Source organism: Stomoxys calcitrans, chromosome 5, assembly GCF_963082655.1.
Source record: "Stomoxys calcitrans chromosome 5, idStoCalc2.1, whole genome shotgun sequence".
Lineage (NCBI taxonomy): Eukaryota > Metazoa > Arthropoda > Insecta > Diptera > Muscidae > Stomoxys > Stomoxys calcitrans.
This window is the reverse complement of record NC_081556.1, coordinates 92650984-92663091: the sequence shown is the minus strand read 5'-3', so window position 1 is coordinate 92663091 and position 12108 is coordinate 92650984. Positions and strand designations below refer to the sequence as shown.

General features: G+C 39.0%; 1 protein-coding gene across 2 annotated transcripts in view; it reads left to right on the top strand.

Moving 5' to 3' along the window:
- LOC106095936 (transcription factor SPT20 homolog) overlaps positions 1–11831 on the top strand; it is a 46093-nt gene extending 34262 nt beyond the window's left edge. Inside the window, exons 2-5 of one of the 2 annotated variants that reach the window (XM_059370197.1) lie at positions 3157–3262; positions 9042–9302; positions 9380–9626; positions 9717–11831. In XM_059370197.1, the coding sequence (XP_059226180.1) occupies positions 3157–3262; positions 9042–9302; positions 9380–9626; positions 9717–10551 (1449 nt within the window). In that variant the 3' untranslated portion in view covers positions 10552–11831. Of the gene's footprint in view, positions 1–3156; positions 3263–9041; positions 9303–9379; positions 9627–9713 lie in introns of both variants that reach the window. The other variant, XM_059370196.1, reaches the window with a different exon arrangement.
- Positions 11832–12108: the final 277 nt, after the last annotated feature.

Genomic DNA, 12108 nt, shown 5'->3' with positions numbered 1-12108 from the left:
AAAATGGTCATTTGTTAACCGATTCTTCGACGACTGCGACAGTATCTGAGAAGGTTGCTCGAAATCGGTTCAGATTTAGATATAGCTCCCATATATATGTTCGTCCGATTTGCAGAAATATTGCTATAAAATCGTCTTTTTTAACCGATTCTCTCGAAATTTGGCAAGATGCATTTTCTTATGACTCTCGATATTACTGGCGAATTTCATAGAAATCGGCTTAGATTTAGATATAGCTGTCATATATATATATATATATATATATATATATATATATCGCCAGATTTTCACACCAAGAGCCGCTGCAAGCGCATTATTTGACCAATCTTCCCAAAATTTTGCCCCACGCTTTCCTTGACGACTATCACATTATCTGAGAGTTTGCTTGAAATCGGTTATCAGTGCGTTTTTGATGAACAATCTTGTCATACTTTTAGGTTAGTTTAGGTTTAAGAGGCAATCTGCCACCAGATTCACTTAGACGTTTTTTTTCCATTGTAATACTACAGGATCAGAAGAAAGAAGATGCCTTCTAGTTCCTACCATCCTGATCGCTTTAAAAGCCGCAAAAATGTTCACATTCGCTAAATCAGACAGGTTCTCAAAGAAATGAGAACCTAAGGTGGAACTCTTTCTAACTGCTGGTGCGGGACACACACACAGAAGGTGTTCTATAGTCTCTTCTTCCTCGATACAGCTTTTGCAAAAGTCGTTGCTGGCAACCTTGAGTCTGTCAGCATGTTTTCCGATTAGACAGTGACCTGTCATGACGGACCCAATGACTGAGACGTCTGTTCTAGCCAATGACAGCAAAGCAATAGACCTCTTCAAGTCTACATGAGGCCACATAGTTTTGGAATGCTCACAGCCCCCTCTTTGTGACCATATATCATTCGTTGCGCTTCGGGCCTGGTGCTGAAAACTTAGCTTACATGTCGCTAGAGGCATACCCACAGATTCCAGTGTCCCTGCAGTGTGTAAGGTAGTTGATAGTCTCGCAAGCTCTCCAGCTTTAGAATTCTCTGGGATATCTCTGTGGCCCAGCAACCAGAACAGGTGAATTTTGAACTGTTTAGCCATCTCGTTGAGAAATCTGCGACAGTCGAGGGCGGTTTTTATGTTCAGAAATACGTTCTACAGGGATTTTAAGTTTGCCTGGTTGTCTGAGAAGATCTTTATGGTAATAGTCGTTATGACATTATATCTTAGCCATTCCTCCATTTCCTTAATTGCAAGGATCTCTGCTTGATACACATTGCAGTGGTCGGGTAACCTTTTCGATATGACAAGTTCTAGATCTTTAGAGTACACCCCAAAGCCCACCTGGTGGTTTAGTTTGGAACCATCCGTATAGAAGTCTATGTAACTTCTATTACCAGGCATATCGTAGTTCCAATCGGTTCTATCTATTTGGAGGCCACCGTAGCGCAGCGGTTAATATGTCCGCCTATGACGCTTAACGCCTGCGTTCGAATCCTGACGTGACCATCAGAAAAAAAATTTCAGTGGTGGTTTTCCCCTTCTTATGTTGGCAACATTTGCGAGGCATAATGCCATGTATAACTTCTCCCCAAAGAGGTGTCGCACTGCGGCACGCCGTTCGGACTCGGCTATAAAAAGGAGGCCCCTTATCATTGAGCTCAAACTTGAATCGGACTGCAATCATTGATATGTGAGAAGTTTGCCCCTGTTCCTTAGTGGAATGTTCATGGGGAAAATTTGCAATTTGCAATCGGTTTTATCAGGAATAGTGGTACAGTAATTTTTATCAAAAAGCGGCTGAGGTAGGGTATAATCCACACTGTCTGGAACATCTGATATTGTATCAAGGATAACACTTTGTCCGTAGCCGCCACATGAGTAATGAAAGAGCACCCTTAACCTCACGGCAGTGGTCGCTGCAATTTGGGTAGCCACAATGTCCAGAGGCATAAGATGTAGCATTAAATTCAGTGCATCAGATGATGACGTCCTCAGTGTGGCTGTGTTGCAAAAACAAACCATCCTTTGGATCCGGTTAAGTATTGAGTAATAGGTGGTGTCATACTTTGAATCCAATTAAATAGTGAATATAAAAGGTAGTTGGATTTTTGAATTAACGTCCACCAGACCACAACACCATAGATCCGACAACTGCTGTAGAAAGCCAACATATGCAAATAATGCTTTAAAAGATGAAGCGGATATTTCTGAAATCGTGTGATTGAAATATATACCCCATTTGATATCTTTTAATTGCTTTTATTTTTAAATCCCCTTAATTCCCACTTGAAAATTTTGCGTACAACGACCCTGTTATATTCTCTTAAAAAGGTATTAAACCGAAGATCTTAATTAGGGAGTGTTAGTTACACACACTCCATACAAATCAACACCCCAATGCCATTTCAAATAAATTGAGTAAAAACGAATTTAAAATCATTTTGACAGCTCCATTTCTGAATGATGCCATTTTGTGAGGCTGGTACTTATGATAAAAAGCGAAAATCATTTCTTATAACACTTCAGCAGAATTTTTTAGATATCCTTTTTTCAAAAACAAAAAAAAATATTTAACGTTGGAGTTCGTTGCCTTGTTCATTGCAATAATTTATGGGTCATTGTTTCACTTTAAAAAAAAAATCCAAAATATTGACCATTTAAATATTTAGCATTTTATATATGCCATTATTTTGTTCTTATTATTAAGAGTATGAAAGAGAATGACACTTGAGCAATGATTTTGTATAATCACCAATATGTGTCTTTACATTGTTGTATCACAACACACATTTGTGAGTGCTCGTACATATCTTGAGGAATTTGTATGAAACATTTTAATTCATAATATAAACGGTTTTAATAAATCTCGCTTTTGTTGTGTAGCCTCATCTTAAGCGCTTCTCAAAACACTTTTTGAATTTTAAACAAATCGTTTTTTTTTCATCATTATCCATTTTTATACTTAGGAGTAAATACATACACGAGTATGTATGGTTAAATGGGTATGTCAACACAACCAGGCTTATTTCTTCTTACAATACAAATCAATTGTATATATCTTTTAATTTGGGTTTTTATTGTTATTGTTTAATTCGTTTTATTTTTGTATATATGCATTCCAAGATGATTAATTTGGGTATTTATTTGTGTTTTTTTTTTTTTTTTTTTTTGCAGGTTAATAAACAATATTCTGCCACCGATTTGGAGGCATTTATGAAATTGGCCGCCAATTGGCAAAATACTAATCATAACTTATTGGAAGGAGTTGACATTAAAGGAGGTAAGTTCAAAAAACCTTTAACATACAGGACACGAAGTGTTTCTTATTCAAACGAAGACGTTTTTTATGTGAACATAATTTTTTTTATCGATTCAAACAAGTAAAAGCGTCCCAAGTTCGGCCGGGCCGAATCTTATATACCCTCCACCATGGATCGCATTTGTCGAGTTATGCTTCATTTCGGACCATAATTGAACTGAATATTGGAGACCATAGCAGAGGTCATTGTGTAAAATTTCAGCCAAATCTAGTAAGAATTGCGCACTTTAGGGGCTGAAGAAGTTTAATATGGAGATTGGTTTATAGGGGAGCTGTATTAGGCAATAAATCGATTCATGCCATTTTCGGCACATATGTTAAAGGTCGTAGAAGAGAAGCCGTTGTACAAAATTTCAGCTAAATCAGATAAGAATTGTGCCCTCTAGCGGCTCAAGAAATCAAGACCCCAGATCGGTTTATATGGGAGCTATATCAGGTTATGAACCGATTTGAACTATTCTTAGCACAGTTGTTGAAAGTCATAACAAAACAACTCATGCAAAATTTCTGCCAAATCGGTTAAGAATTGCGCCCTCTAGTGGCTCAAGAAGTCAAGACCCCAGATAGGTTTATATGGCAGCTATATCAGGTTATGAACCGATTTCAACCATACTCAGCACAGTTGTTGAAAGTCATAATAAAACATCCCATGCAAAAGTTCAGCCAAATCGGATAAGAATTGTGCCCTCTAGCGGCTCAAGAAGTCAAGACCCCAGATAGGTTTATATGGGAGCTATATCTGATTATGAACCGATTTCAACCATACTCAGCACAGTTGTTGGAAGTCATAACAAAACACCTGATGCAAAATTTCAGCCAAATCGGATAATAATTGCGTCCTCTAGTGACGCAAGAAGTCAAGACCCTAGATCGGTTTATATGGCAGCTATATCAGGTTATGGACCGATTTCAACTATACTTAATACAGTTGTTGAAAGTCATAATAAAAGACCTCATGCAAAATTTCAGCCAAATCGGATAAGAATTGTGCCCTCTAGCGGCTCAAGAAGTCAAGACCCCAGATAGGTTTATATGACAGCTCTATCAGGTTATGAACCGATTTGAACCATACTCAGCACAGTTGTTGGAAGTCATAATAAAACACCTCATGCAAAATTTCAGCTAAATCGGATAAGAATTGTGCTCTCTAGTGACTCAAGAAGTCAAGACCGCAGATAGATTTATATGACAGCTCTATCAGGTTATGGGCCGATTTCAACCATACTTAGCACAGTTATTGGAAGTCATAATAAAACACCTCATGCAAAATTTCAGCTAAATCGGATAAGAATTGTGCCCTCTAGTGGCTCAAGAAGTCAAGACCCCATATTGGTTTATATGGCAGCTTAATCAGGTTATGGACCGATTTCAACCATACTCAGCGCAGTTGTTGGAAGTCATAACAAAACACCTGATGCAAAATTTCAGCCAAATCGGATAATAATTGCGCCCTCTAGTGACGCAAGAAGTCAAGACCCTAGATCGGTTTATATGGCAGCTATATCAGGTTATGAACCGATTTCAACCATACTCAGCACAGTTGTTGGAAGTCATAATAAAACACCTCATGCAAAATTTTAGCCATGTCGGATAAGAATTGTGCCCTCTATCGGCTCAAGAAGTCCAGACCCCAGATGGATTTATATGGCAGCTATATCAAAACGTGGACCGATGTAGCCCATTTACAATCACAACCGACCTACACTAATAAGAAGTATTTGTGCAAAATTGCAAGCGCCTAGCTTTACTCCTTCGCAACTAAGCGTGCTTTCGACAGACAGACGGACGGGCGGACGGACGAAGAGACGGACGGACATGGTTAGTTCGACTTAAAATGTCATGATGATCAAGAATATACATGGTTTATGAGGTCTTAGACCAATATTTCGAGGAGTTACAAACAGAATGACGAAATTAGTATACCCCCATCATATGGCGGAGGGTATAAAAATGTGTGGTAGTAATCTAAATGTCAGAATCTATTCACTTTTAATCAATATGACCACCATTCCACAAAGGAACACGGGCAAACTTCTCACATTTCAATGAGTGCAGTCCAATTCAAGTTTAAGCTCAGTGATAAGGCCTCCTCCTTTTATAGCCGAATCTGAACGGCGTGTCGCAGTGCGACACCTCTTTGGAGAGAAGTTTTACATGCCATAGTACCCCACAAATGTTGCCAGCATTAGGAGGGGAAAACCACCGCTGAAAATGTTTTTCTGAAGGTCTCGCCACGATTCCAACCCAGGCGTTCAGCGTCATATGCGGACATGCTAACCTCTGCGCTACGGTAACCTCTATATGCCATGACTATTCCTATGTGTTGGTAAAAACAACAAATTGTAAGCTTTACGAGTTTCTTCAGCGCATCCTTGTTGGTGTAATTTGTATACCCTCCACCTTTAGGATGGGGGTATACTAAATTCGTCATTCAGGAATATCAGAAAAATGTTCAGGGATGGGTTATGCCCTCCTAATGCTGTCGACATTTGTCAGGTACTATACCATGTAAAAGCTTCTCCTCAAAGAGGAGATGATAGAGTTCCCTTATCATTGAGCTTAAACTTGAATCGGATAGAACACATTGATAGTTTAGAACTTTGCCTCTATTTCTTAATGAAATGTGGATGTGCAAATTTGCAACAAACGCCTCTGTAGAATAGGGGACGGTGATGGAGAAGGAAGTGCATGATTAGATTATTACAACAGCTGCAGAAAAAGTTTCGTTTTGGATGGGAGATGTGGACCACGCTTACCAGGGTACTAAAAACGGTCCTGCAGGCACAAATTCAGCCGGCCACGGAATGCGTCAGTTGGTGCATAGTCAATGCGAGGTTGAGTCTAAATATCTTAATTGACTGAAACTTTCCCATTATGCCAATAGAACTGTCTTGGGCTGCAAGAAGGAGATTAACGCATTGTGCATCATCTGGGTGCCGAACCATAGCGAAGTAAGGGGAGAACAAACGACTTGTCTGTAAGGGCCAGTCGAAAACCTTTGCGAATGTGTTGCCTTTAATAGCGACACGGTCCGAGTTAATGTGTTGGACAACGAGCGGAACGAAAAAAACATTATCTGGGGAGTTCCGGATCGTGAAAAAACGAAACTAACACTGAGGGTAGTAAGAAAGTGTCTTCTTCTAATACTCCGCTGCCTTCTGCCGAGCAAATGCAAATTTGCCCACAAACATTCCACTAAGGTACATAGCAATGAGTGCTGTTCGATTTAAGTTTAAGCTCAATGATAAGGGACCGCCTTTTTATAGCCGAGTCCGAACTTCGTGGCACCCCTTTGGGGAGAAGTTTTTACATGTCATAGTACCTCACTAATGTCTCCAGCAATGGGAGGGTAATACCTGACAAATTTTTATACTCTCCACCATAGGATGAGGATATACTTATTTCGTCATTCTGTTTGTAACATCTCGAAATATGCGCCTAAGACCCCATAAAGTATATATATTCTTGATCGTCATGACATTTTAAATCGATCTAGCCATGTCCGTCCGTCTGTCTGTCGAAAGCAAAATTTCAAGCGTCTAGCTTTACTCCTTCGAAAGTTAGGAGTAAAGCTAGACGCTTGAAATTTTGCACAAATACTTTCTATTAGTGTAGGTCGGTTGGGATTGTAAATGGACAGAATCGGTCCATGTATTGATATAGCTGCCATATAAACCGATCTTGGATCTTGACTTCTTGAGCCTCTAGAGGGCGCAATTCCCGTCCGATTTGACTGAAATTTTGCACGTGGTGTGATGGTATCACTTCCAACAATTGCGCTAAGTATAGTTAAAATCGGTCCATGTTTTGATATAGCTGCCATATAAACCGATCTGGGTCTTGACTCCTTGAGCCTCTAGAGGGCGCAATTTTCATCCGATTTGACTGAAATTTTGCATGTCGTATTTTGGTATAACTTTCCACAACTGTGCTAAGTATGATTCAAATCGGTTCATAATCTGGTATAGCTGTCATATAAACCGATCTTGGGTCTGGACTTCTTGAGCCTCTAGAGTGCGTAATTCTCGTCCGGTTTGACTGAAATTTTGCACGACGTGTTTTGGTATCACTTACAACAACTGTTCTAAGTATGGTTCAAATCGGTCTATGTTTTGATATAGCTGACATATAAACCGATCTTGGGTTTTGACTTCTTGAGCCTCTAGAGGATGCAATTCTCGTCCGATTTGACTGAAATTTTGCACGTGGTGTTTTGGTACCACTTCCAACAACTGTACTGAGTATGGCGCAAATCGGTACATAACCTGATATAGCTGGCATATAAACCGATCTGGGATCTTGACTTCTTGAGCCTCTAGAGGGCGTTATTCTTATCCGACTTGACTGAAATTTTGCACGTGGTGTTTTGGTATCACTTACAACAACTGCTCTAAGTATGGCTCAAATCGGTCTATGTTTTGATATAGCTGGGATATAAACCTATCTTGGATTTTGACTTCTTGAGCCTCTAGAGGGCGCAATTCACGTCCAATTTGACTGAAATTTTGCACGTGGTGTTTTGGTATCACTTACAACACCTGCTCTAAGTATGGTTCAAATCGGTCTATGTTTTGATATAGCTGCCATATAAACCGATCTTGGGTCTTGACTTCTTGAGCCTCTAGAGGGCGCAATTCTCATTCGATTTGACTGAAATTTTGCATGTTGTGTTTTGGTATCACTTCCAACAATTGAGCTAAGTATGGTCGAAATCAGTCCATTTTTTGATATAGCTGGCATATAAACCGATCTTGGGTCTTGACTTCTTGAGCCTCTAGAGGGCACAATTCTCGTCCGATTTGACTAAAATTTTGCACGACGTGTTTTGGTGTCACTTCCAACAACTGTGTTAAGTATGATTCAAATCGGTCCATGTTTTGATATAGCTGTCATATAAACCGATCTGCGATCTTGACTTCTTGAGCCTCTAGAGGGCGCAATTCTCATCCGATTTGGCGGAAATTTTGTACAACGGCTTCTCTCATGACTTTCAACATACGTGTCTAATATGGTCTGAATCGATCAATAGCTTGATACAGCTCCCATATATACCTTTCTTCCGTTTCTGCTTCTTGAGCCACTACAAGGCGCAATTCTTATCCGAATGGACTGAAACATTAGACAATAACTTCTTCAATGTTCAGCATTCATTTATGGTCCGAATCGGATAGCATAATAGTTCTTATTCAATATTCTGTGTGCCTAGAAAGAGTTACCGTGCATAGAACTCGACAAATGCGATCCATGGTGGAGGGTATATAAGATTCGGCCCGGCCGGTCTCAGCACGCTCTTACTTGTTATTCCTTTCCTTGTGCTCTAAAATTGTCCAAATAGAAAAGCTCATCGGATTGTTATCTGACAAATTGGACAGCCACTGTGTGGACGAAATTAAGTGGGAAACATAATCTTTAGGCCATTTTTGGTTAATTCGTGCTTCGACCGAAATGTTTGCGTGCCCATTCCTATACAGCTTCCAAAATATTTTCCCCATAATAGGTCGCATAAATTTTAATGCCAGGCTCGATGAAACATAAAGTTTTGGTTTTGAAATTTTTTCAAACTTCAAATTTTATCAGCTGACAGGAAAACAGAACGTAAAATTTTGTTTTTACTGAATTCTACTTTCTGGCTACGGTTGACAGACGTTCGGTAATCGTTTGCATGCGTTTTCATAAAGCCAACATCAAATCAAGGCTACCATGAACTTATCGTACATTTCAATTTTGTCTTTCCATTTAGAAATGCAACAATACTTAAATAGTCCCACCATGAATATGTACAAGAAACGTGAACGTACACAAAACTGGAATCATCAGGAGAAGAAATTCCTATTGGATCTTTGTCGCAAGGATATGCGTATTATAGAGAATAAACGTCTTGATGCAGGCCTAACGGCGGTCAAGAATAAAGCATGGAAAATAATACATCAGAAATTTTCGAATCAATTTGGCACAGATCGAACGTGCAATCGTTTAAAGGAGCAATGGCGCAGAATGAAAGGTGAGTGAGATTGCAAAGCCAATCTGACAAATCAAAAATTGTTTTTTTTTTTTTTTTTACTTAAAAAATCTTTACAGCCTGCACTCGCAATGAGATTTTGGACTACAACAATCGTTTGACACGTTTTGGGCCCGAGGTGGCCGATCGCAAAAAGCCCTCGCCTTTTACCTTTGAGGTATGGGACTTTATGCAGGAGGCCAAAAAGGCTTGCAAATCTGAGGCCCTGGATGGCATAGATTACTCGAAAATTCCCTTGGCCCTGGAGGAAGATTTTGAATATCGCGAGGATGAGCAGAACAATGAAGATGAACATGATATGGATGAGTAAGTTGTAAATGATTAGAACATGCGGGGAATAAATCAAAATTAATTCTTTTGTGCCTTTTTCCCTCTGTCTTTCTCTTTCCAAAGCAGCAGTCGTACGCCACCCCAGGACTTGTGTGATATAGACATCAAAGATGAGACTTTAAATGAATCCTCCTCGTATATGATGCAACAAAATGGTGATCGCCTAAATGCCACTTCTCCCCAACAGCAGCAGCAACAATCACAACATCAGCAGCAACACCAACAGTCCTCAAGCCAGATGCATCATGATTTGGATAACTCGGGCATGCATAGCCCCACAAATTTATCCACCAGTGGTGCCGAACACAGTGGACCAGCAGCCTTCATGACAGCCCAGGGAGGCAGCGACTTGAGCGGATTTCAAACCGGCTTTAATATGAATAATATTTCGGCCACTTTGGAGGCCCTCAATGCATTGCGTTCGGGACAATTTCCTTCGGCTGCAGCTGCTGCAGCAGCGGCCTTGCAAAACAATTTCGCCGCCGCACATCACCAGCAACAACAACAACATCACCAACAACAGCAAGCCGCCCAAAACCAACAGCAATCGGATGTGGAAGATCAAATGCCTCCCGTGAAAAGGCCACGCACCTCCAGCGTCAGCAATACAGGCGGCTCGGGCTCAGTGGCTGGCGATTTAGATCTCAGCGATACTCAACAGAACACCTCCAGCTGCCTCAATTTGGCCACCTCTGCCTCCAACTCTGCCAAAAGTCATGGCGAGAGTTCGCCCGAGCTCAGAGCCTTCATGGACATGCAAAGCAAGGAACACATGATGCGCATGCGTATACTCGAAGTGCAATTACAGGCGGCCAAATACAGTCGCGATCTGGTGGAGATCAATAAGACGCTGGCCCTACAAAAGCTACAGGAATACGCCAGCAAACGTCTGAGCACATAACTAACTCGCTGCGCAAACGGAAAAGCTTATTATTCTCGATTTAGGAGATTCAAGTTTTTTTTTTTGTTGAAAACAAAATCGAAAGTGGCACCATCAAGGTGGTCGGCCATAGAAGGCCCTTTGGTGGTTTGTATTGTTAAAACTTGTGTTAATTTTAAATGAAATATTTTTTTTTTTTTATTTTAGTTTAGTTTTAAATACTTTGGCAGTTTATTAATTTAATTTTCTAATTTACTTTAAACAAAGAGCTGCGCTCGTTTTATTGTAAAATGAATGGAAGAAGAACCACACTCGAAACCAAGAAATTAGAATTTCTTGTCTTTTTTCTTTTTGTTTCCTACAAACAAAAAATCACGTTTAGTAATAATTCGCACAGAAAAATGGATCACAAAACACCCAGAAAAAATACTTGCATACAAAAGCACATTCCTTTTGAAAATGTCTTTTTCTTTCAAATAAACCACAAATCACAGAACAATCAATCGATTGCAAAGAAAAAGTTTTCGCTTCAAACGAAATATCGTCAATCAATACATAATTCTAAAACATGTGCCAATACAGTATTTTTTTTTTAAATGAGTTGAAAAACGTCTCAATTAATTTTTTTTTTTATAAATAATAATTACAATTATTATCGATTAAAAAAATATGTTTTTGTATAAAAAAATGTTCTTTGTTATCACAAAACACAAAACAAAAAAAAAAAAAAGAAATGTCTCAAAAAAATATCACAAACAATTTGTAGATAATCTTAAGAAAGAAAGCTACCTCAGTTTACTTTATACTAGTACTACTACTACTACGATTTAGCCATAGTTTCTAAAACCACAAAATTACAAAAACGACAACTATAAGAAAAAAAACCCAAACACCTCAGTTGGTGTTTTATACTTAGATCGTAAGAAATTCTATTCTATGTAAAACAAGGAAATTTTATTTGCACTCACCCCTGAGTGAGAGAGAACAAAACCAATATAACAAATGAATTAGTTTTAATGTTAATTTAAACAAAAAAAAAAAATACTTTTTTATTTTATTTTTTTAAAACAAAAAAAAAACTAGCAACACCATTATTTAGAAATTGTTTAGCTATTATAGAAATCGATATTTTTCTATACTTAAATTTAAGTAACGAATTTACTTAAAATCGCTAACATACATATACACACTCACCCAAGTGTATGTGTGTGTGCCTGTGTTACAAACAAACAAGAGATGAGTTTATAAATCCGATAATAATACAACAATAAAAGTAATTTTTATGTTTTTACTTAATAGTATATTGAGATATGTGTTTTCTTTTTATGGCGCAGTGGTAAACTATTGCCCACTTCATGGAAAATGCCGCAAAATCCGTACTTGGGTACCGGAAGCAAGGGACGTAGCCAGGTTTTTAGTATGGGGGGGTCAGTGTCCCACCCCACATTTTTTCAAAATCGAAAATTGCCAAAAACAAAAAAATGGGAAAAATATCTCAAACTTTTTTTTGAAATTTGTAGTCGCTTCTGGGTGCAGAATCTGGCCCATCGGCGGGGACATTTGGTTAAAGTCAGAGCT